The following is a 26,107-nucleotide window of genomic DNA, read 5'->3' as shown; positions in this document are numbered from 1 at the left end:
CATAAGACTGTCAAAGGACAATCATAATAATGACATGTCACTGTCATGAGCATTAATGAATGCTTATAAAAGATTTCATTTAGTGTCATCTGACAAATTATCTCACTTTTGACTAGATGTAAAAGATCTGAGCTGCACATATATGGAGTTGGTGACATAATTTGCCGCAAGGTAAAAGATCTGAGCTGCACATATATGGAGTTGGTGACATAATTTGCCGCAAGACATTTCATGACATCTGTCATAAGCATTTAGTAATGCCCATTATCGTGTCATGTCATAATTTTGACGGTCTTATGACAGTCTTATGATGCAACTGTCAAATAAAGCGTTACCTATTCACCCGAATAAATCAACAAACTGGACTCTAAGCCGCAGGATTCCAAATGAGGGGAAAAAAGTAGCGGCTTATAGTCTGAAAATTACGGTAAATATACCCCCCTGGATGCCACCAACTATATGTCAAAAAAAGTTGTCCGATAGTTTAAGACAACGTTCGCCACGCAAAATGCTAACAAGAACGCAAATACTATGCTAATGCTATGAGTTACATTTAGTGGGTGAAGATCACTCGGCACAGACCGTTAAAGGCAAAAGCAACATTACATATTCTCTTTTGCCATGATAAAGAATCAAATATGACGATGTGTTTCAAAACAAGCAAGTCTGGAGCACATCCTAGCTTCAAAATAGTACATAATTTTCAAATAATTATACCGGCCTGGACGCTACGAACCTCAAACTTTATGAGGACGTTCACCACGGTAATGCTAATGTTAACGTAAATGCTATGCTAATGCTGCAAATTACATTTATTGTGTGATGGTAACTTAGCACAGACCTTGAAAGGCTAAAGCAACATTGCTTATTCCCTCTTGCTAATATAAGGAATCAATTATTTGCATGTATTTCAAAACAAACAAGCCTGGAGCGCAGCCTAGCTACAAAACAGTACATTATTTTTAATTAATTATACCGACCTGGACGCTACAAATATCAAACTTTATGAGGATGCGCTCCACGCCAATGCTAATGTTAAGGTGAATGCTATGCTAATGCTAGAAGTTACATTTGTTGTGTGATGGTAACTTAGCACAGACCTTGAAAGGCTAAAGCAGCAGTGCGTATTCTCTCTTGCCAAGATAAGAAAACAAATCTTACCATGTGTTTCAAAACGAGCAAGCCTGGAGAGAACACCAGTGAGTGGTTACAGCACGTCACATGAGTGACACAACCACACCATGTTACAATAAAGGCTAATTTACACACACAATCAGATGTCACACATTGTGAACATATAACAGAAAAAAAAATGGTCTCGTTAAACGAAAACTGCGTCTTCGTCTTGTTTTATTTTAGTTTTTTTGCTAGCTTCCATAAAAGAACGGCGTAATAAAAAAGAAAAATCCTCGAAAAACTTTGAATCCCCATGTGCCATTAATACAGCAGTAAGTAGCGGTGGTAGCGTTTGCTAAAGCTAGTACTTCAAGTATTTACTGTATGTTTTTGCCATGCATTTGTTCTTGAACTATGATTGGAAATTTTCATATGATCTTACGTCACATACTTTTAGATCGATATACAGCAATTGTTTAAGTAACTATTGTTGGTGCTCACGTATTAAGGTGAATTCAACTGCTGTGTTGGCCAAAAGTGTGTGTATGGTTGGGAATAAAAGGTAAAAAAGTGGGGACGTGTAATCTGTTTATATACAAGGAAGTTGTTCAATCTATAAAAGCTAGTTGTGTAACATTGACAAAAAAGGGGAAATCAAGTGCTGCAACTGGTGGTGAAAGTCACTGTTGGTTTTGGAAGTTAGGAAATCTTGATGTTTACATTTACCAGCGAGATTACTTTGTTAACTTGATGGTTGAATATCCTACCGATTCCTCCCCCCTTAGACCACCCCCCGGTATGTGAGATTATACATAGCCAGCCGGCGAGCTGATTTATCTCTTGTTATAGTCGTTTATAATGGCTAAAGGTTAACAGAAGTGTGGACAAATGCTGTGCAAAGGTCTGTATGTTCTCCAAATGTACTATAGTGTGTATTTACCTTCACATGATGATCCTATGGCATGTTTCAGTGGCATACTATAGATAAGTGGAACTCGGCAAGGGTGGGGGAGACATTTTGCTATCAACATAACTCCATCTACTTATTTAGCTCTTTCACAACAGCCCTATCTGTAACATAGCAAGAACATTTAAAATGATTTTCTTGTCCATTCTTCCACTGATGTTTGAAGAGGTGTGGGTTTTAACTAACTGATGTCAAACAGCATCAACTCCATCACATTGTGCGTTAATGCTGCATGTTAATGCGCACAAACAACAAACTGCCCGCGGCCGTCAAGCGCTAACCAGTCAAACAGTGGCGAGTCCGGTGACATTCTTTACAACAGAAATGGTGCTGTTGCAACAATGCGCCTCCAAAAATGTGCAGCCATCAAGCGCAAGTATTTTCCATCAATGGATTGAACATTAGTTTGATAAAAAAACTGCCCGTTAGTTAGCATTGTACAATCCCTGACAAAGGTCTTGTCGCTTATCCATTTTGTAGAAACAATTGCTATTAACTAGGGCTGTCAAAATTATCGCGTAAACGCGCGATAATTAATTTTTTTAATTAATCACGTTAAAATATTTGACGCAATTAACTAGGGCTGTCTCAAACGACTAATTTTCTCCCGATTAGTCAGCCAACTATTTTTACGATTAGTCGACTAATCTAATAATTAAAAAAAAAAAAAAAACTGTTTTTGTTTATTAATTTAGCAATGAAATTTTTGTTGACGCTTATCAATTCACAAAAAACATATTTGAACACTTAAATTATTTATTAAAGTACAAATAAACACATAAATAATAATAAATCACAAATAAACAATTAGTTCAAATGCTGATAGAATTGACTAGTGTAGCATCCCTGATTGAAAAGGTGGTCTCTTAAACTGATGGTTTACAACTTTTATTCCATCCTTGATGTAATCACACTGTAAGAGCTATGGTGCACACAAATAAAACAACACAATTAGAAATTAACAAAAACTTTTCACCTTTTTCCTTTTAAACCTTATTTATATATCAATGAATTGCCTTTACCTTAATTTATCACCTTATCATTGACAATCTCTCCCTTGAGTGCAATCACTGTATATACTGTATATATTTATGACCTTTTAACCTTATATAATTTTGTATACCATAAAATAAACCATAACATGAAATAAACCTTTCAGTTAGCATTAAGGACAATACTAATAGCACTTACAGGCCCATTGTCAATGAAACATTATTATTCAGTAAGGCGACAGCACCCTCTGGTGTACAAAAAATGAAAAAAAAAAAAATTACAAACGGTGACGGCGCTTGAGGTGTTTATTCACGGCCGACGTGCAGCCAAGCTTGGCATTGAACAGACAGGAATGAAGAGTGTACCCTCCGTTGTTTCTTTGAAATAAGTCAATGTTTTGGACACTCTGGTGCGCTTTTTTTGGCTTTGTGCCGCTTTCCCCACTTCCATACAGAGCATCCGACATTCTGAACTTTCCACGCATGTATTTTTTTTTTTTAACCCTTCATTAACCGTCGACGGGATGTTGTGCTCGTCGACGGATTTACGTCATCGATGACGTCGACTATGTCGACTAGTCGGGACAGCTCTACAATTAACGCACATGTCCCGCTCAGACAGTATTCTACCTTTTGGTAAATTTTACAGCAAGGCTTTTTGTGCTGTCTAACAGCGAACTCTTGTGGTCGCTTTGCGACATGGTTTATTATTTTCTTGCCAGCTCAATATGGCTGCACGACGTCTCGGGCTGACGCCTACGTTGTAATGTTGTGCTTATATGATCCTTGGACAAGATTTGTCCGTAAGTATGGTTGTTGTAAAGAATGTACATATTATGTTAGTAAGCGAAATGTTATATTTTTTGTATGAGACTCTTTTTGTTTATGTTTAGTGAACCTGTATAGCGTGCTAAGCTAACGTTGTTGCTAATGCAATGCTTATGTACTTTTTTTTTTTTTGTACTGTAGTTTTACGACGGTCTAAAGAGGAAATTGGTTTGAGGCTATTTTATTAATAAATCAGATGAAAAAGAAAGAAGTCTGATTATTAAGGCGTCATTCCCTAGCTGTCTAGCTTTGGAAAAAGTAGACACTTTGGAGTGAGGACAGCATAGACAGATTTAAATGACAGTAGAGTGAAATGCCCACTACAGTCCTTATGTACCGTATGTTGAATATATATATCCATCTTGTGTCTTATCTTTCCATTCCAACAATTTATTTTACAGAATATATATATAATTCACAGAAAAATATGGCATATTTTATAGATGGTTTGAATTGTGATTAATTGCAATTAATTACGATTAATTTTTAAGCTGTAATTAACTCGATTAAAAATTTTAATCGTTTGACAGCCCTACTATTAACCTGACTTTTAATTATTCAATTGGTTTAAGAAATGGCTCATAAGGAAACTAAGACCCTCCCAAATGATGTTGAATGTACAAAAATATAAGCCTGTCGCAATATGCAATAATTCCATTTATCGCACGATAATGAAGGCGGTAATTTTTCCGCTGCGATTTATCGCCTCACGTGCACGTGGGTGCACGCGTGCGGCAGATGTACTATTAAAAATTCGGATTCCTTCAACATTGTTACAGACTTGGCTGCTACGAACAACCTCGCTTTGACAACAGACAGCTGAATGGACATGATGAACATTGAGTGGCAAATTAAGAGCGCTGTGCTTCAAACTCGTCCTGTTTATGAAAGTCGATTGTCATATGCTGTTGTTGTGCAGTAATGAGCAGACGTGACTTCTGTGGCGTTTACTAACTTTTTTAATGCGCGCACACACTAGATATCATGAAATAGCAAACTAGATGTGCTACGTCCCATGCCATTGGCTACGTGAGCCCAGAGTGATTATGGGACACATAGTCCATATACTGCATCAATGAATTATAAACCACCATGACTGAATGGAAGTTAAGCAGGCCAAATTGATCCATACCAGTGACTATAGATAATGCTGCAAATATTGTTAATTCAGTACGTGAGAAATATGGATTCGGACCACAAATAGGATGTTTTGCTCATGTACTAAACCTAGCTGCTAAGAGAGCTGTAGCACTCAACAGTGTGCCCCGCCTCACTTTACAAACAGTAAAGATTGTTCTCAGCACTTTTATACTAATTTTTTTCAGCTCACGAAGAAGTAAGCACATAAATATTATGCTCTAAAATACATGTTTATATGATGGGAATTTTATTTTTGCTCGTTAGCAATAAGAAAAAAAACGGATCAAAAAATAGAATTTTTTTTTTTTCTAGAGCATTAAATGTATTGAATCTAGGGCAGGGGTCCCCAACCTATTCCACAAAGGCCCACTGTGGGTGCAGGATTTCATTCCTACCATACAAGGTGACAACACTTTTTCCCCAATCTGGTGTTTTACAAGTGCAATCAGTTGATTGCAGTCAGGTGTGGCTTGTTTTAGCAGAAGCCTCATTGGTTCAACTGTCTCTACTGGATCGGCTGGAACAAAAACTAGGACCCACAGTGGGCCTTGAGGACTGGGTTGGAGACACCTGATCTAGGGTATTGAATTAGTCCCAAACGACTAATTTTCTCCCGATTAGTCAGCCGACTATTTTTTACGATTAGTCGACTAATCTAATAATAAATTATTTATCTATTTATTTATTTATTTTACTAATTTAGCAATGACATTTTTGTTGACGCTTATCAATTCACAAAAAGATTTTGGAACACTTACATTATTTATTAAAGTACAAATAATACAATGAATACAATAACAATAATAAATCACAAATAATGAGTTCAAATGAATTAACTAGTGCAAAAGAATGGAATGTAAACAGATTCAGAACACTGACTTCGCCTTTCCAACATGATTCAAAACAATTCTTAAAAAAACACCCAGCATTAATATTATAGTATAGTACTATATATAATAGTATTATAATCATTATCGATTGCCAAAGGTATTCTTAGTGTAGAATCTGAATTCTGAAGTATGTGGGGTTAACTCCAGAAATCGTTATTTAAATGACGAACATGACATGCTTTTATTTTGAAATGTTCACCGGAAGTACGTTCGCTAAACCGCTAACTTCAGCTTTACACTCCGCAAAAAAAGCACTTTTTGTCATTGCATGTAGTGTCAGTAATAGATTTTTTTTTCTTCTTTTTTTCTTCTCGTTTTTTCGTTTCGTGCAAATGCTTTTAAACAGCGATTTTTCATTTTAGAAGTGTCACCTTTTAACCGCAAGTTTGCTTTCATGAGACGACTGCCAATGTTATATTGCAGGCTAAAGTAGGTTGCCTTTTTCCCCCCATTCACCTCAGTGTAGCAGTGCTAACGTTACAGTGTTTAATATAGATGTGTTTTCTTATTTTGTATGTCTGAACTTTAATTCTACAGCGTGTTGATATGAGAAAGGAACTGGAGTCTCGTATGCCATCAGCACGCACGCACCAATGTACGCACGCGCGCAGCGATTAAACGCGGCCGTGAAAATTACCGCCCTCATTTTTATTTACCGTGCGATAAATGGACTCATTGCATTTAGCGACAGGCTTAGCTACGTACTTCAATAAAACATGTCGTTAGATGGACTTACAAATTGGATGACGGTGCTTTAGGTGTCTATTCACGGCCGACGTGCAGCCAAGCTTGGCATTGAAGAGACAGGACACAAGGGTGTACCCTCCTTTGTTTCTTTGAAATAAGTCAATGTTTTGGACACTCTGGTGCGCTTTTTTGGCTCTGTGCCACTTTCCCCGCTTGCATACAGAGCGTCCGACATTCTGAACTTTCCACGCATATATTTTTTTAACCCTTCAGTAACCGTCGACGGGATGTTGTGCTCGTTGACGGATTTACGTCATCAATGACGTCAACTATGTTGACTAGTCGGGACAGCTCTAATTGAATCGAATCGAAAATCGTGTCCCCCGTATTGAAAATCGTACCGAACCGTGACTTAACTGTATCGTTGCATCCTATGAAACACCATAGCAGAAGCGATGAGAGGAAAATTTTTCATTTGCCTAAATGCTTAAGATATTAAGTGCAATTTTTTTTTTCCCTTGAAAAACACATTTTATTTATTCAGTGTTTCTGTGCGGTATTAATATTGTTGTCTTTTACTTAAGAGGCATGGTATATTGTTTTTAGTTGTGATTTCTTAAACAGTCTTTTTGAATTTAAGAGTAAACATTTACCGCGTTTAAATGGGTGCACTTGATCTATTAATATTGTATTTTCACTGTGTTATTGTAAATTGGTCAAAAAAAAACTGGGGGAGCGCAATAATATTGCATATTGCAATAATTTATGAGATGAATTATCGCACATTAAAATGTGTTATCGTGACAGGCCTACAAAAATATATTTGTATCACTGAAAAAAGATTTATCATTTAATGAAGACATAAAGGTCCAATTCTGGCAAGACAAAAGTTTTGTCGCCTACAGAAAGTAGTGTGAAAATTGAACAAAAAATGTTGTTCAAATACAGAAATATGTTACATAACGTAAGCAAATTAAGTTCCAAATGTGAGATCCAAATCTAATATTTTGTATGACTTCCATGGGCTTGAAGGACTGCATCCATGCGGTTCGGCAAGGATTCATACAATTTTTTGATTAAGTCATAAGGAACATCAAAAAAAGCAGTCTTGGATGCCTCCCAGAGTTCATGAACATGCCATAGGTGATAATTAACGTCATGTGTAATATTACATGTTTATTGACATGTTAGAAATTTAATTAAACATATATTATACTGTAAAAATATGTAGTGTGTGTTGCAATTTTAAGCTAGCTTTAATAAAAGTCCTTCATTACCTTTCATGAGAATCCCCCAAATGGCAAAAATATTATCTTTATTATTGAGATGTCATCAATATTTTTGCTCAGAGCTAATCAAGAAAAGGCGCTATGGTGAGCATGATGATCATGAGTTCTGCAGTTTATTATTGTTTGACTTCTGACGCATTTACAGGCATTTTGTCGGGAAAATCTCGAGATACAAGCAACCTTTTGGCCTGCGGGCTATTCTATTCAGGCCCTGTAATTGCCATTGACCAATAGGCTCCCGCTTAAAATGACACCCTTGAGCTGGAGCTATTAACGCGACACCCCCCTCTTGCTTTTTCATCGCTCCAAAAGGACCTTGTTTTGATTCCTGATGCTTTTATAGTTTTTTGTCTTTAAGGAGACATTCCTGTTCGGCACATACCATGCACCCCTCTCTGCCCCTATTTTCCTTCCTTTCCCGTCTTGTGGGGCCTTCGCAACCCCCCACTCACAAACATAAGCATGGTCAGTACACATGTGTGTTTGTAAAGGCTGTTGACCAGCCCGCCCTCTCCTGACAGCCTAGCTACACTCTATGAACTTGGGCCACCCGTCACAGCTGCATTAAGATTGAAGGATTGAGGGGGGGCCTGTCGTATCCAGCTGGGTCGGAAGACAAGGGCGGGGGGGCAGGGCGCAGATGCAGATGGTTTAGGTCAAATGGAGATGTTTGAGGATGAAGAAAGAGGTGGTTGCGGGTGGGGAGGGGGGTCACAGGAGCTCAGGGGCACAATAACTCCAGAGGTTAGCCCCTCCCGACCATCAGAAAAATGCATTCCCACAGTTGGTGAATGGATTAGTTTTACTAGGTTGAATTGACCTGTTTTTGGTTTGTCATGTTAGCCTGTCGCTTAACTCATTTGCTCCCAAAATCGTATAAATATGTTCTATTTTTAATTGCTTCAGTGTCCCAAAAACATATTTATACGTCTTTTGCGTTTTTTAAATTTTTTTTTTAAAAAGGCATCTATAGGTTCCGATGTATCTAAGATACAATGCATAAAGCTCAAAACCCATTTTAAAGCAATAAAACTGGCCACTGGAGGTCAGTAGCGCAATAGGTAAGAACTCATCTCAGGCCAAGAAAGGAAGTGAAGAAAAATAGTCAGGAAACGGAAGTTGGAGGGATCTTGAGAAAAATGTGGATAACGATCGGGAAAAAAACGCAAACGACACTGGAGGAGTGTTTTGAAAAGAAAACGAAACCATTGTCAAAGAAGGATTTTTAAAAAAATCTATCTTGATGAGACAGACGGTGACGTCCACAACAGCGTCAGGTTCCACACGCGTTCTGCGGAGCTCACGTTGCATCATTCCTTAGCCCGAGGTTGAAACCCACGATGAAGATGATGAAAAAAGTGAGACCGATCTTGATCTGGACTCATCATATTACTGAGCCTTCCCCGTTGTTATGTGCGCAAATAGTTCAACAGTTCAATAGTTTAGTTATGTGTAAATCAATTTTTACTTTGCAATCAAAAGCTCTATTTGTCTTGTTGTTTATTTTGTAGAACGAAAACATTACCGTAATTTCCGGACTACAAACTGCTACTTTTTTCCCTCATTTTGGGTGTTGGGCATGTGCAATGATGCGGCCAATTTGTGCATTTTTCTGACGACCGCCAGGGGCGCTCAAGCATAGTGAGACATGGTAGTGAGACACGTGGAATATATGCATCGAGGAAGACGCTAGTTTGGCCTATTACCGGTGGTTTAACTTTGTGCGTTGTGCATGAATAGAGGTGGCGGACCCTCGTCTTTGTGCATGAGTAGGATTGGCAGACCCGCATCATGGAAAATGCTAGAAGAAATTAAATTGGCCATCCGAGTTGTATGGAAGCTTAGATGACTGGCGGCGAGAGACTCGCCGCATGCGAAAAGCAGCTTTTGCACAGGTATGCCGAGGGAGCCTGGCAGCGTGAAGCGGTGTACTGTGAAAGAAGTCCGCCATCAACAACAGGTTTCGAGCGGCCAGTCTGCTGCGTGACGAGGAGGATGGCACGGGCTCAGGAGCGAATTTGCCTCATTATGGGAGACATTCAAGGAGACAACGAAGGAGAGACTGAGTAGGTGCGTGGCGGAGAGCATCTGAACGTCTTCATATCCGACACTGAGGGTGAAGACTTCCATGGTTTGAGTGCACAGGAGGAAGAGGAAGATGAAGATGGCTAACAAAGACTTTTATGTTTTTAATAACCAGTGCGGTTTCCGCCGTGTTGATGCTATGTAACTTCCGTGCCGCTGCTATATAACTGCCGTGTTTGCTGGCGCTGTTTGGAACGAAAAGTTAAGGTGTGTTATTAAAATTTTGAAAACTGTGTATTTCTTTGTCAATATCTCATGTTACTATGTGGGCACACGCGGCTTCTCGGCAGGAGAGGCTTATGTATGTACAAAATGTTTTTTCCTTTTAAAATGTACTGGGTGAGGCTTGTAATCAGGGGCGACCAATAGTCCAGAAATTACGGTATTCAGATGTTTGGGATGTCACAAAAGCAAAAAATAGCTGTGTTAAATTCAGTTATGTTTGAAATGTATGCTTTCACAAAAGTGTCCGGTTTTTCATCAGAAATTGGAAAATTGCTCAAACCAAGCTATTTTCTAATGCTGATTTCTAAAAGAATGGAAAAAGATAGGAACTAACTTTTCTGCTGAAAGAAGAGAGTCTAATCTTTCTTTTGGTGGGTTCCATGTTTATATAGCAATAGAACCGAATTTTCTGTTCCTTGCAAAATCAGTCAAAATCCAGTAAAACGGCGGGAAGCGAAGGGCCTTGCTCTGGTGAAAATGGCTGGGAGTGAATGAGTTAAGAGCAGTGGTGACAAAACTCATTTTGGTTCGTTTGCCACATTCATGGCAATTAGATTTAGTTTATTATTCATACCCAGTCCTTCCAGTTTAAGTGAATTGGAATCTATTGTTGTCAATGGCAGGCAGTGAGTTCATTTTGCGTCAGGTCTTTGTTAGGGGTGTGACAAAATATCGAAATGGTGATGCATCGTGATACTTTGTATCCCAAAAGGTTATCGATATGCTCCTGCCAAGAATCGAGATATTGTTTTAAAAAGGTGTCAATGTCTAAAAAAATAAATAAATAAAAAGGAACAAACAAGTTGCTACCAAAATCTTCCACCATAATAATGTCTCGGTTATAGAGGAGTTCAAAAAATCGATTATTACATGCATCGCGATTCGACACGTGACGATTCGATTACGATTCATAAAGGTTCAAAAACGATGATTTTTTCCCCTCATAACTTTATGGCAGCCGCTCGTAGCAGAACAAAATTCAAGACACGTCTTCCGCCCGGGCACCGTTAACGGGCGCACGCATGTTATGATGGATGCTGCCGGTTACTGAGAGAGAGATTTACTCCTTTTTAAAAGACTGGAAAATTAATTTGTGTATGACCCGACGGTCGCGCTTTTGTGCACAAGTTATTTTTTAGAGCAAGAGGGGAAGAGAGACAGTTCGTTGCTCCTTGTCTTTTAGATGTCCAGCAGTAGTTTTAAGGCATTTCAATTGAAAAACGTCCTGAGTGTGTTGCTAAGACCCATGTGCATCTATAAGAGGTGCGTACACGAACCCTCTTGTACTGTTTAGGCTTTATTGTCGTTGTCTTTGAAATGTTGATAGTTAGCGCAGAGCGCTTAGCTAATTAGCTAATTCGCTAACGTGTATTTCATATGCAGAACGTGTGAAACCATGATTAAGTACAGCGGTAAGACTGCAAACATGCGAAATAGTACAGGTATATTGGTTAAAAAAAATCTTATTTCTAAAGATAATTTGTTTCCAGAAAATGTGGAATTCATTCCACCTGTGTAAATTTTTATTGTATTGTTGAGAGAAATAAGTACTCCCTTTAAAATGGTTAATGTTTTTGCACTTTCTTGTAAAAATTAAATAGATAAAAAAGCAGCTTGAGGGCAGCTTTTTGTTGTATTGGTATGTTTCCATCGTTCCTGTTGAATCATTTGGATATGTTTCTGATGAAAAAAACGGAGAAATTTCAAACAAAACTTTGACTTATACACAGCTCCCAAACATCTGAATAATGTTTTCCTTTTACAAAATAAGATAAACAACAAGACAAATAGAGCTTTTGATAGCAAAATAACAATTTATTTACACATAACTAACTGAAAGATGACGCTGTTCTGGCCGCGACAGCCAGTTAAACTTCTCCCTTATCGCCGTCTGTCTCATAAAGATGAATTTTTTGGGGAGTCTCTGCGGGCTCGGGAGCACGGACTCAAAGACATGGTCCGCTGCACTAGTTGTCCCGGTCGTTCTGCTCGGTCGTCCAGCCCCTGGCATCCCGGGCGTCCTACCGGTTGTTCTGCTCGGTCATGAGGCTTGGCCGTTCGTTGCCGTTGAATGGGGTTGCGGGTCTTACCAAATGTGCTACTGCCCTCAAGTGGACAGTTTTATTGCTTTAAAATAGATTTTCAGCTTTGTGCTTTGGAGCTAAATTGGGTCACGACCCAGAGATGTCTTTTTTGGGAACAATTAAAAATAGAACGTGTTTATATGTTTTTGGGAGCAAATGAGTTAAGGAAGAGGCGGGCTTGACATCAGTCATAAAAAAATGTCCGTATGTGTGTGTGCGTCATGCTATCAATCCATATACAGTATAAGACTAAATAGGGATTTTTTCATGTCTGTTATTTGTGTCCTTTTTTTGGAAACCAAAATCTGATCACCCGATAATGACGTTGAGCAAGCATATGTAGTCATTTGTTCTGATCCACTTACGCATGCGGGTCTCTTTGCCCAGCGCATCTCGGACTTCGAATTTGTGCGCATGCGAGATACTTGAACAGGCTCAATGGACAAAGGCAGTTTCAACGGTCACACCAAAAAACAGATATAAGAAATCGGAATTTTGCATTAAGACCTGCGGTATGAAGCGAGCCTTTGTAACGCATTATTGTAATCTCATTACTTTCTTTCAGTATCTAGCAATCTAACGCGTTCATTTTTCCAAACCAGTAATCTGATTGAAGTTGGTGTTCTTAGTGTCTGTCCGTTACTATTTTGTCATTGCCTCGTAATGTATGTAGAATGAAGAATATTGTAGTCATGTACGAAGAGCATTTTAAATAGAAAATGTCAGAAGTTTCCACTACGCGTTCGTTTCCATGGTAACCACTCATAGTTACTGTCTGTTTTGGTGTCGACTCCCACGTGCTAGTGTTTTGGGACTGAGAAAGGTGTGTAGTGAGGGTGCACATTCGAGCCAAGTGCAGCCACCATTTGAGATATGCGAGGGAATGTTGATCTGTGTGTATCCATGATTGAACGTATTTTTCCTTCATTCTGGAGGGTTCCAGCAATAGGTTGGAGCCTCTACATGCGCGGCTGTTTCATAGCTTTGCCGTTGCAAAAGCGGGTAGTCGGCGAGCATTGTTTACATCGTATTCGTGTTGCACATTTATGCCGTGAGGTGACGTGTTCATTTAGCATCTTAGCATCACTGGTGAGTTGTTGATTATTGTGCAGTCAATTTGCATTGTTTTACATTTGCACTGATATGCTGTTAACCCTAACCCGAAGTTCTGAAATTTTGACATTATTTATTTAATTTTCGACTAAAACTCTTGAATTTTACAGACAAAACCATTTTGAATGAACGCAGACTAAAACGAAACAAAATTTGTATAAGATTTCCTTGACGAAAACTAGACCAAGACGAACCCATTTTGAAGTGACCAAAATATGACGAAGACTAATACGTATTTTTGTCCAAAAGACTAAAACGAAAATTCAAAAGGCTGCAAAAAAAACAAAACTGGAACTTAAACCACTATTCCGATACCACAGGTTAGACTGATATTTTTGTACATTGCTCATCTGTATTTTCTTTCTTTTCCTTGTAGAATGGAAGCGCAAGTTGGGCGGATGAGGCGGACAGTAACAGAGGAAGAGGAGAAGCCTCCAGAGACTTTGCCAAGGTGTGATTTTTTTTTTCTTCCCTAAAAAAAAAGTCATCAAACAAATAATAAAACATTTACCTCAGTCTTAAATAGCATTATTATTGGAATTAAAAGCATATTTAGAGACAATTCAACTATATCGAACAATTTGGCAAAGCGCAGATGACGAAAAATGCGTCTTTAAATCTGCCGTTTCGCTCCTCCTATCATTATAGTGCTCTGGTGCCTCCATCTTGGTGATGACAACAGACAATAAGCGATTTCAGCGGATTTAGCATTGAGCTCAATGGAGGAGGAAACGTTTTTCAGCGAATCTGGTTCAAGTGTATTTTTCTAACAATGTTGCCGATCCAGAGGAAGTGTGTGACATACAGCCATATTTGTTTGAGTCGTATTTTGAAGAGGAGGAAGATTCAGAATGAGAAAAAGGCAACAGAGGCAACAAACACAAGGCTGATGACAAGAGTAGACTGCAAAATGTCATCATTGTTTTTATTTTTCTACTCCAATATTTTTACAGTATATTCTTTGCATCTGTGTATTTTTTCCCCGATTGCTATATAAATTGTATGGTCACAACAAATAACAGTCTTGTGCTAAATGGAAAATGAAATATTAAAAATGATTTATTGAGTATGACAGGGCTAAATTAACTGCATAATGGTCAAAACTGCTGACTTCTTAAACCTCCCGAACGGTATTTTATTCCACCGGAGTTTCTTTGGCGCTTGTCATTTCCCTGCCGGACTCAGAGACGATGGAAAACAGGAGGAGTGAGCGCTAGGCTACATGCTAACCTGAATTATTCCTAAACAAAAGTGTCATCAGCAACATGGAAGCATTTGCATGGTTGAGCACCAACGTGCTATTCCACAACGGCCAAGGAGGAGTTAGGAACTGGACTTAGAAGTGAAGTTTTATTTCTACATGCTAACCTGAACCGAGCGGCTCTTCCATGTCTCTTCCTCGCCATTCGAACGCCAAAAAAATCACACAAAACTACCCTGACCAATGTCACACATGGCGGCGGGAGTAATTGCCTTTACCGATCGGCCAGCCTCAGGCGGCGAGCAACTTTCAGCGGAATATTACAGCTCGTTATTCCCCTGCTGCGGCCCCGGCAAGCTGCAGGAGTGTTCGTCGCCGAGGACGCAGCAGGGGAATGAACGCCAAAAATGGCTCATTCTCGGCGGACAAACCGGCTGACATCGGGCGGCTTGTCACACGCCACCGTCGCCAGCCGATGAATGCAAGCGACCCCTGTTTCACTGGCCGACGACAAGCATTGTCACCCACAAACTGCAAGCCATCTCCTTATTAAAACGTGTGCCATGATCCCTGTATCTGACATCATATAAAACACGTAGCTTACTCACTTCCTCATCCGTCAAATGGTCCCTTGATTGTCGGACTTGTTTTGCCCATTCTACGCGGTGAACAGGATCTACCTTTTTGAAATCCAAAAAAGCTCACCCACGGTGTAGCAACAAAAGCCTGCAGCACACTGGGTTGGCGTGAGACGAAAAATAAACAAATTAATCTGCAAAATCACCTGAATGGGCAGTCCTTCTCCGTACAATAGTATGGCTGTATAATGAAGATGATCTCATTCTCTGATGTCACGTCCGCCTTCTTCCTCAACCCTAGAATCTGGCTGGAAGTCACTCATTTTCATGACGCGGGATTCAAAAGTTGTATACCCTAATTTTCGGACTATAAGCCGCTACTTTTTTCCCTCATTTTGAATCCTGCGGTTTATAGTCCAGTGCGGCTTATTTGTTGATTTATTTGGGTTAATAGGTAACACTTTATTTGACAGCGGCATCATAAGACTGTCATAAGAACATCATAATTATGACATGACACTATCATGGGCATACTGAATGCTTATGACAGATGTCAATATGTGTCATGTGGCATATTATTTAACTAACTCCATTTATGTCCAGCTCAGATCTTTTACGGCCATTAAAAAGTGAGATAATTTGCTGGATGACACTAACCGACCTCTATTATAAGCATTCTTTATGCTTATGACATTGTCATGTAATGATTATGACTGTCATATGACAGTATTATGGCACCACTATCCAAGAAAATGTTACCAAATACCATAACTAGCAATTAATGAAATGACTGGAACAGTAACTGACGAAATAATTAGCACAGAACATGATTGTTATTTACAACTGTAGCACCGCAATGCATGCTAGGAGGAATGTTGGATGACAACAGTGTTGAAAGCAGGTGGCAGCAGAGGTTGACTGTCTTCCCCCAAGGGAGCAGTGATGGCCAAATAAAGCTTTTAGAAACAATAAGCCTCTGCACCCAATTGGTTCGAAGCTTAATGGTGGTTCATTTGGTCTCATGACAGTCTTATGATGCCATTGTCAAATGAAGTGTTACCAGTTAATATCTTTTGGTGTAAATATCCCACAATACAATGAGGACAACTGCGGCTTATAGTCCAGTGCGGCTTATCTATGAACTAATGCCGTTTTCATGTCAAATTTGGTGGGTGCCGGCTTATAGTCAGGTGCGCTTATAGTCCAGAAATTACGGTAAATATTGCGATCGCTTCCACACACACCCAAGCGGTCCATTTCATTCAGCAGCATTAAATACCGCGTGTAATATGAAATAAACATGCTTTCTTGTGTCATATGCACTTTAAAGTAAAGACATTTTCGTGTCGTTCATTCTTCAGGACATACCATATGTTTGAAGATAAGTGCTCAAAACGCGTAAAAAAATAAGTGCTGAATAGTTTAGTTGCAGAAGTAAATTCTTTTTTAACCTCCTCAGCTGACCGGATTTTTTTGGGCAGGGCTAAAAGTGAGCGCGATATCATCACCAGAGGCCTGGAATGAGTCAGCCCTCCCCACTATAGGATTGCACTCTCATTCCTATAGTGGCTATGCGACACATTTGTAACTTCCTCATTCATAATAACTTGTCCCATCAATCTATGCCTTTAAATTGCGCCTCACCCCCTCAAAAATTCATTTTCTCAGGTATTTGCGATATTTGGTTGGAAAGAGTTTGACGCAAGTACTTAATTGACAACTCGGTCTGCTTCAACTGACACGCCCACAAAGACAGGCAATCTGTATTTTTCAGCTTTATTTTATACATATTAATTTCTCTTTTTAAAAAAAACAACAACAACAACAAAAAAACATTATTTTCGAATCCATTCAAATTTAACAGGCTTGTTCACAAGACTCTTTTCTGCGGGGTGTGAAATTTACAAGACATATTTTCCGGCACTTTACAGGCACTTTCAGAGGAAGTTAAGACTGCTGTGGCATCACCTTTTCTGTTAAAAGGCACACTCTTAAGAATTAACACCATTTGTTCCGGAAACGGAGCAATCCAAACAAAAAATTTCCCTATTATGTGCTATATTGATTAACTACTACTAGTAACGGCTTTTCTTTTTCAGTTGTACGAGTTGGACAATGATCCAAAACGGAAGGAGTTCTTGGATGATCTCTTTACCTTCATGCAGAAAAGAGGTACTGTGCATTTGATTACATTTGTATATTACTTGTATATTACTTTTAAAAATGGTGTTTTTCAATATACAGTCATATCATTTGGTAGGAGCTTGATATGCTCTTCTACATTTAAGACACTTTAAGCTTCAATTCAACTACGATTATGGGTGCTGTGGAATTGTCAAAGGACAAAAACAATAGTAAAGATGATGAGCGAATTGTGAATTGCACTCGATGCATCTTTTTCCCCATTCGTTCAGGATCACTAAAGTGAAGTCGGCCCCCCATCAGAAGCTAATTTGTCAAAATGTCAATCGTTTGTGCTAAGTTTGTGCTGGTTTGTGCTGTAATCGTTTTTGAGATATTTGCAAATCTTTTATTGACAAGTTTCCTAAGTGAAACATGGGCGGCACCATCTTTGACATTTTCTGCTACCGACTTTAGACAGAACAACATGAAGTGCGGTTGAAGTAAGCAGTGTGTAGACACAGTTAAAACTGCTAAATCGAACCAGAGGAACCCCCGGAATCTCCAAAAATGGATCCAGCACGACGTAGATGAGGCTCTGAGACTTTCTGTACTGTGCGTTTGTTCTTATCACTTTGTTTGTCGTTCTTGGACAAAATTCTAACAATATGTGCAGCCTGTGTTAACATGAGGGGTAAACTGATACGCCTGCCACCTGAGTGACCAAAATTACAAATATTACAGTTGCAGAATGCAGAAGGGCTGACAGGGATTTTGTTGTTACAAGGAAATACTACAAGGTATTTTTCATCTGGTTGGATTACAGTTATGGTATAATAAACTCATCACACATGTACATATAAACACAAATAGTATGTCATCATCTCTTTGCAGATATTGATTGTAATGACACTTTTTCGCAACATGATTCAATTTCTTGTTTTATTTGAAACAATTGGTGCATGTGCAAAACAGGTCAATAAATCACAATTTAGGAAAAAAATAGTAGAAAAATATTAACGAAGGTGGAACCTTCCATCATCAAAATAGAATGCACATAGGCTTGATCTTGTTAGGTTTTGTGTTGGTTCCCTCCTAGTGTGTCTTTGTAATTGCCATTGATTTCACCTGGTGTACCGCTCCTTGTGTATCCTCCAATCTGCGTCCACCTGTGTCACCCATCTGTTCCTCATTGTCTCGTTACCCTTTGTCTGCGTGTGTATATAAGCTCCCAGTTTCTTTTCAGTCCTTGTTGCGTCATTGTCAATGTCTATGTCTATGCGAATGTCAATTTCAAGTTTTGTCAACGCCCTCGTGTACCAGTCCCTCTGTTTAAGTAAGTTTTGGTTTGAACATTGCCTTTTTGATCCCTAGTCCTTTTGTTTGCACTTTGTGATTTTGTTAGTTATTATTAAAACGTTTTTTGAGTTCACCACCACCTACTTTGCTGCTTTTGTTTCCCTGCATTTGGGTCCACATACAACCTGTCTGCCCGCGTATTCCTGACAGATATATGTCCATCAGCGTACAATAAGTGTTGTTGTGAGGCGAATCAATGTGTCTTCCCTTGCCTAGCAGCGTTTTCCACCTGTAAGCAAACGAACAAAAACTTGTAACACTTGCATTTATGCGTTTAGGGTAAGAAGCCCACATATGACCTGAATCAATAATACTACGAAATGATGAAAGTTAGATTCTTTTGTGTTGTTAGATCCAGTGTGCCTCCGTCAGAGGTGAATAAATGAAGCCATTTGCATTATTTGTGTTCTTTGTTGATGAGACCTTACTCCTTATCACTGAGGGCTAAGCTAGTTAGCGATGATGCAAATCAGTGTTCTATGCGTCTGTTTGTATTGTGTTTTGGAGTAGCATATTAGCGCTTGATAGTGAAGTTGATAGTAAATGTCTTTTTATCAAGAAACCACACATTAAAACCCATTCATATAACAGAGTATCAACATAAACTTCCATTCAATCTGTAAATTGTCGTACAAGAGAGTGTGCTTTGAAATTGGATTTTGTCTCTATTGTTACTTACAACATACCTCAAGTTAAACTGTGAAGGTAATTGAAAACAGTAACATTTATCCGAGTAGTTGATTAATCGTTTAATTAATTGGCCGATTAATCGATTATAAAAATAATCTTTCGAAAAAAGTCAGAGCGTTTAAGAAGTTTCTCACCTAAAGGTGATGCTGATGCTAACGCAAATGCTATGCTAACACTAAGAGATACAGTGCCTTGCAAAAGTATTCGGCCCCCTTGAATCTTGCAACCTTTCGCCACATTTCAGGCTTCAAACATAAAGATATGAAATTTAATTTTTTTGTCAAGAATCAACAACAAGTGGGACACAATCGTGAAGTGGAACAACATTTATTGGATAATTTAAAGTTTTTTAACAAATAAAAAACTGAAAAGTGGGGCGTGCAATATTATTCGGCCCCTTTACTTTCAGTGCAGCAAACTCACTCCAGAAGTTCAGTGAGGATCTCTGAATGATCCAATGTTGTCCTAAATGACCGATGATGATAAATAGAATCCACCTGTGTGTAATCAAGTCTCCGTATAAATGCACCTGCTCTGTGATAGTCTCAGGGTTCTGTTTAAAGTGCAGAGAGCATTATGAAAACCAAGGAACACACCAGGCAGGTCCGAAATACTGTGGAGAAGTTTAAAGCCGGATTTGGATACAAAAAGATTTCCCAAGCTTTAAACATCTCAAGGAGCACTGTGCAAGCCATCATATTGAAATGGAAGGAGCATCAGACCACTGCAAATCTACCAAGACCCGGCCGTCCTTCCAAACTTTCTTCTCAAACAAGGAGAAAACTGATCAGAGATGCAGCCAAGAGGCCCATGATCACTCTGGATGAACTGCAGAGATCTACAGCTGAGGTGGAAGAGTCTGTCCATAGGACAACAATCAGTCGTACACTGCACAAATCTGGCCTTTATGGAAGAGTGGCAAGAAGAAAGCCATTTCTCAAAGATATCCATAAAAAGTCTCGTTTAAAGTTTGCCACAAGCCACCTGGGAGACACACCAAACATGTGGAAGAATGTGCTCTGGTCAGATGAAACCAAAATTGAACTTTTTGGCCACAGTGCAAAACGATATGTTTGGCGTAAAAGCAACACAGCTCATCACCCTGAACACACCATCCCCACTGTCAAACATGGTGGTGGCAGCATCATGGTTTGGGCCTGCTTTTCTTCAGCAGGAACAGGGAAGATGGTTAAAATTGACGGGAAGATGGATGCAGCCAAATACAGGAACATTCTGGAAGAAAACCTGTTGGTATCTGCACAAGACCTGAGACTGGGACGGAGATTTATCTTCCAACAGGACAATGATCCAAAACATAAAACCAAATCTACAATGGAATGGTTAAAAAATAAACGTATCCAGGTGTTAGAATGGCCAAGTCAAAGTCCAGACCTGAATCCAATCGAGAATCTGTGGAAAGAGCTGAAGACTGCTGTTCACAAACACTCTCCATCCAACCTCACTGAGCTCGAGCTGTTTTGCAAGGAAGAATGGGCAAGAATGTCAGTCTCTCGATGTGCAAAACTGATAGAAACACACCCCAAGTGACTTGCAGCTGTAATTGGAGCAAAAGGTGGCGCTACAAAGTATTAACGCAAGGGGGCCGAATAATATTGCACGCCCCGCTTTTCAGTTTTTTATTTGTTAAAAAAGTTTAAATTATCCAATAAATGTTGTTCCACTTCACGATTGTGTCCCACTTGTTGTTGATTCTTGACAAAAAATTAAAATTTTATATCTTTATGTTTGAAGCCTGAAATGTGGCGAAAGGTTGCAAGGTTCAAGGGGGCCGAATACTTTTGCAAGGCACTGTACATTTAGTGTGTGATGATCACTCAGCACAGACCTTTAAAGGCAAAGCAACATTGCATCTACTCTCTTGCCAAGATAAGAAAATAAATCTTACCATGTTTTCCAAACAAGTAAGATGGAACGCAGCCTCGCTTAAAACACACCCTTAAGTGTTCTTGTTCGCTGACGAAATATTTTCGTTCTCATCATTGTTGACGAAAACAGCACTGCTAATTACCTTCCTTAAGTGCAAAATATTTACTGTGTCAAAGCAATACTTGAGACTAGGGTTGTAGCTATCGATTATTTTAGCAGTCGATTAATCTATGAACAAGTTTGAATAATCGAGTAATCGGATAAGGAACATAATAAATTAAAATACCTAAGCTGAGCCTCAAATGGAATAAAAATAAATAAATAAATAAATGAGCAGTACATTAAGTACAAGAACAACAAAAGAACAATTGGCTAACTTACATTGCGAAAGTCCGCTAGTTAAAATGCCATAACATGCACTTTCATTTCACAAGAGAAATAAATGCATTTAAAAATGAATTAAAATACATGAGCATAGCCTCAAGCAGTTTTTAAAAAATTAATAAATGAGGAGTACAACAAGTACATCAAAAGAACAATTGCTTCACATAGCAAAACCCCCTAGCTAAAATGCTATAATTATTTATTTTTTTTAACTACAATGCTCTTAACAAATGATTCAAACACATATTCCCACAAAAAATGGCTAAATATACATATAAACTAAATTACGATTGTATTTAAAAAAAAAACATTAGCTCAAACAAAAACTTAGCATCTGGTGGAAAACAGACAAGACTGAAAAAGCAGTTTCTGCTCATGCACTCCTCTTTAAAAGAAACTGCTGTATTTTAAGCCAGAACAATTGTTGTGTTTGATAGAAAATTATGTCTATATGCTACCATAGCAGATTCATGGCACATTAAGCCCCTGCAAACCCCCGTTTACAGACGTCGCGCAACCGCTTTTGTTTTAACCCAGCCATAATACTAAGGTAATTATATTTATTATTCAAAATGTCATTTTTAGCTTAGAATCATTAATTGATGTCTAATATTTTGTTTAAAAAAAGAAAAAAAACTTTAAAAAATTATTCACTCTCATATTTTAAACTTTTAAACAAATGACGTCACAATGAAAAAAATGGCGTCTGTAAAAAAAGTCACGGATATCTACCTCATAACTATCGCTTAATTGTATTTTTTTGTTACTGTCGCATTTTGTCCAATATGTTAGATGATAAATAATCGATCCAACAAAAAAAAAAAAACGTTTAAAGGGGTAAATTTATGAAAAAGAAAATCTCGACCACTCCTTGATGTCTGCGATTTCTACATTGCGACCCTTGTTATATTGCCATGTTTCACCCATAAAATCCTCCAAAAATCCAACTGTGGGCATTCACAGCTGTGTTTTGACACTCAGTGATACATGCTACATGGAGTTTTTGGATCGAAACAAGGCAAGTACACGATAATATCTCGTTAAAGTCATGGCGTCTGCAATTCTGCTCTCGTGTGCTCTCGCATCCAGATAGTTTTGCTGTTTAAAACACATTTAAAAAAAAAAAAACCTCCTGTTCAAACCTTTTCTTCCCCCAGAAAATTGAGATTTCAAGCTTTCCAATGATGTATCACACATGCATATAGGACAATTTTGAAATTTGGCCAAATTGGGGGTCTCAGAGTGGAACTTGAAGTCACCTGAGTTGTTTTCCGCCTTATGTTGGTCTTAACAGGAAGCAGCTGGATTCAGCAATGTGAAATGAGTTATGTCATATTCACTAGTGCCGCTAGACGGCAATGTATCCACCTAAAATCAATTAAACTAAATGCAAACACTTTCACAACAAACCATTACAACGCCACTTTAATTCAACAAATACGCGAAGCATCAAAATTTGATTCGAAGGTTTTTGTTCTAATCGAATTACTCGAGTTAATCAATTATTCGTTGCAGCGCTACTTGATACACACAACATACTTAAGCTTAAGGAGTTTGAATCTGTTGGAACATGCTGCTGCCTTTCAGGCAGACTGCTTATGTTTTATTCCCGGTCAGTGCACAAACACCCAACCGCTACTGGTCCCAAACCAGGATAAAAATGTCTTAGAAGTTCGGAAAATCCCTCTTATATTGTTAAGCTTTAAACCTAATGAGTGAATCTCACACTCAACTATGGCCGTATTGTAAGCTTACTGCCATCTTAGCTGGTCCGTGTAGTTTCCACACCCATGTACTACATTGGGAAAACACTTCTGAGGTTACCGTAGTAATTATCTGCTTCTGCAAGAAACACAGTTTCAGGGTTTGCAGTCTCGTTTTAATGCGACATGCGGTAAAGCTAATGCTGTACCATTACAGCCAATTTACTATCTAGTGTTTCGTTCGGTCGGGCGTTGATGATTTACAGCGTGGCATTCTTTTTTTCAAATTTAACTTCTTGGGTGTTTGCACTCGTATGTCAGCGAGCCCGCCGGTCTCGTCTCGTCTTTTCAAGTCCTCGTTTGGGGGTTGATGAATTAAGCTGAGAGGGAGGGATGGAATCTGTCAGGGCCCTGTTAGCGTCTCTGTCCAGCGGCAGACGGCGGGAGTTGTTGTCTGCTGACCCCTTTACACACGATGATCTATGACCTTGAATATAATGCAGCCTGACAGCAGATAACTGGCTGGACACGCTCTGCCAGCTCCTGTTATTCACACCGATACAATAATGGAATAATTTGCCACATTAGCTAAAACGTTAACATGTAAACAGTTGATGTGCTAGCATACTTTTTTTGTCGTTGGAATTGGCAAAGCTGGATCAATAACGATTTTACATTATAAGAGTTTATATTGCCTGCAGCCGTTTTGTATGCTAACATGCTAATATTGGCATGTTAGCATTTCGTTTGTGGTTTTGGACAAAAATACAGTATTTAGTCAACCACTAATTGTGCAAGTTGTCCCACTTGAAAATATTAGAGAGGCCTGTAATTGTGAACATGGGTAAACCTCAACCTTGAGAGACAGAATGTGGGAAAAAAAAAACAGAAAATCACATGTTTGATTTTTAAAGAATTTATTTGCAAATCATGGTGGAAATTAAGTATTTGGTCAATACCAAATTTTCATATCTATACTTTGTTATGTACCCTTTGTTGGCAATAACAGAGGCCAAACATTTTCTGTAACTCTTCACAAGATTTTCACACACTGTTGTTGGTATTTTGGCCCATTCTTCCATGCAGATCTCTGTTTTGGGGCTGTCGTTGGGAAACACGGACTTTCAACTCCCTCCACAGATTTTCTATGGGGTTGAGATCTGGAGACTGGCTAGTTCACTCCAGGACCTTGAAATGCTTCTTACGAAGCCGCTCCTTTGTTGCCCTGGCTGTGTGTTTGGGATCATTGTCATGCTGAAAGATCCAGCCACGTCTCGTCTTCAATGCCCTTGGTGATGGAAGAAGATTTTCACTCAAGATCTCTCGATACATGTCCCCATTTATTCTTTCCTTTACACAGATCAGTCGTCCTGGTCCCTTTGCAGAAAAACAGTCCCAAAGCATGATGTTTCCACCCCCATGCTTCACAGTGGGTATGGTGTTCTTTGGATGGATTTCAGTATTCTTTCTCTTCCAAACACGAGAACCTGTGTTTCTACCAAAAAGTTCTATTTTGGTTTCATCTGACCATAACACATTCATTCACATAACAGTCCTCTTCTGGATCATCCAAATGCTCTATAGCAAACCGCAGACAGGCCTGGACATGTAATTTCTTCAGCAGAGGGACACGTCTGGCAGTGCAGGATTTGAGTCCCTGGCAGCGCATTGTGTTACTAATAGTAGCCTTTGTTACTGTGGTCCCAGCGCTCTGTAGGTCATTCACTAGGTCCCCCCGTGTGGTTCTGGGATTTTTGCTCACTGTTCTTGTTATCATTTTGACGCCACGGGGTGAGATCTTGCATGGAGCCCCAGATCGATGGAGATTATCAACGGTCTTGTATGTCTTCCATTTTCTAATAATTGCTCCCACAGTTGATTTCTTTACACCAAGCGTTTTACCTATTGCAGATTCAGTCTTCTCAGCCTGGTGCAGGTCTACAATTTTGTCTCTGGTGTCCTTCGACAGCTCTTTGGTCTTGGCCATAGTGGAGTTTGGAGTGTGACTGACTGAGGTTGTGGACAGGTGTCTTTTATATCGATATTGAGTTAAAACAGGTGCCATTAATACAGGTAACGAGTGGAGCCTCGTTAGTCCTCATGAGAAGTTAACCTCTTTGACAGCTAGAAATCTTGCTTGTTTGTAGGTGACCAAATACTTATTTTCCACTCTAATTTGGGAATAAATTCTTTAAAAATCAAACAATGTTTTTTTTTTTCTTTCACATTCTGTCTCTCATGGTTGAGGTTTACCCATGTTGACAATTACAGGCCTCTCTAATCTTTTCAAGTAGGAGAACTTGCACAATTGGTGGTTGACTAAATACTTATTTGCCCCACTGTACTTATTCGTCTTAGTCATATTATAGTCATTTCAAAACGGGTTCGTCTTAGTCTAGTTTTCGTCGATGAATACTCGAGCAGTTTTTGTCTAGTATTAGTCGATTAATACCCAAGATGTTTTTGTCTGCACGATTCAAAGTCTAGAAAGAAACATCCTGGCCAAATTATGGGGGGAAAAAAAAAAAACACTGCGCTTTATAGTCGGAAAAATACGCTAAATTAGTACCTATGACCCACGGTGGATGTATAGGCAGTGATATGACTAGTGATCGGAAAAGAGTCCTGTGAAAAACAGGTACAGATGTAACTGAGCGGTCTTGCGCCGTATACGCCGAACTTTCCGGTGTAACTGTGATTATCAAAATGAATTTTACATTGTCTAATCAAGGCGAGGATGTGTAATTACAGTAGCTACAGTGGCTCAA

General features: G+C 39.0%; 1 protein-coding gene across 1 annotated transcript in view; it reads left to right on the top strand.

Annotated features, from left to right (window-relative positions):
- LOC130917008 (AT-rich interactive domain-containing protein 3B-like) overlaps positions 1–26,107 on the top strand; it is a 249,901-nt gene that overhangs the window by 108,482 nt on the left and 115,312 nt on the right. The window contains exons 3-4 of the mRNA XM_057838044.1: positions 13,793–13,867; positions 17,295–17,367. Coding sequence (XP_057694027.1) covers positions 13,793–13,867; positions 17,295–17,367 — 148 coding nt within the window. The remainder of the gene's footprint in view (positions 1–13,792; positions 13,868–17,294; positions 17,368–26,107) is intronic.

Source organism: Corythoichthys intestinalis, chromosome 1, assembly GCF_030265065.1.
Source record: "Corythoichthys intestinalis isolate RoL2023-P3 chromosome 1, ASM3026506v1, whole genome shotgun sequence".
Lineage (NCBI taxonomy): Eukaryota > Metazoa > Chordata > Actinopteri > Syngnathiformes > Syngnathidae > Corythoichthys > Corythoichthys intestinalis.
Note: the sequence above shows the minus strand (reverse complement) of the source record. Positions and strands in the feature narration are given on the sequence as shown.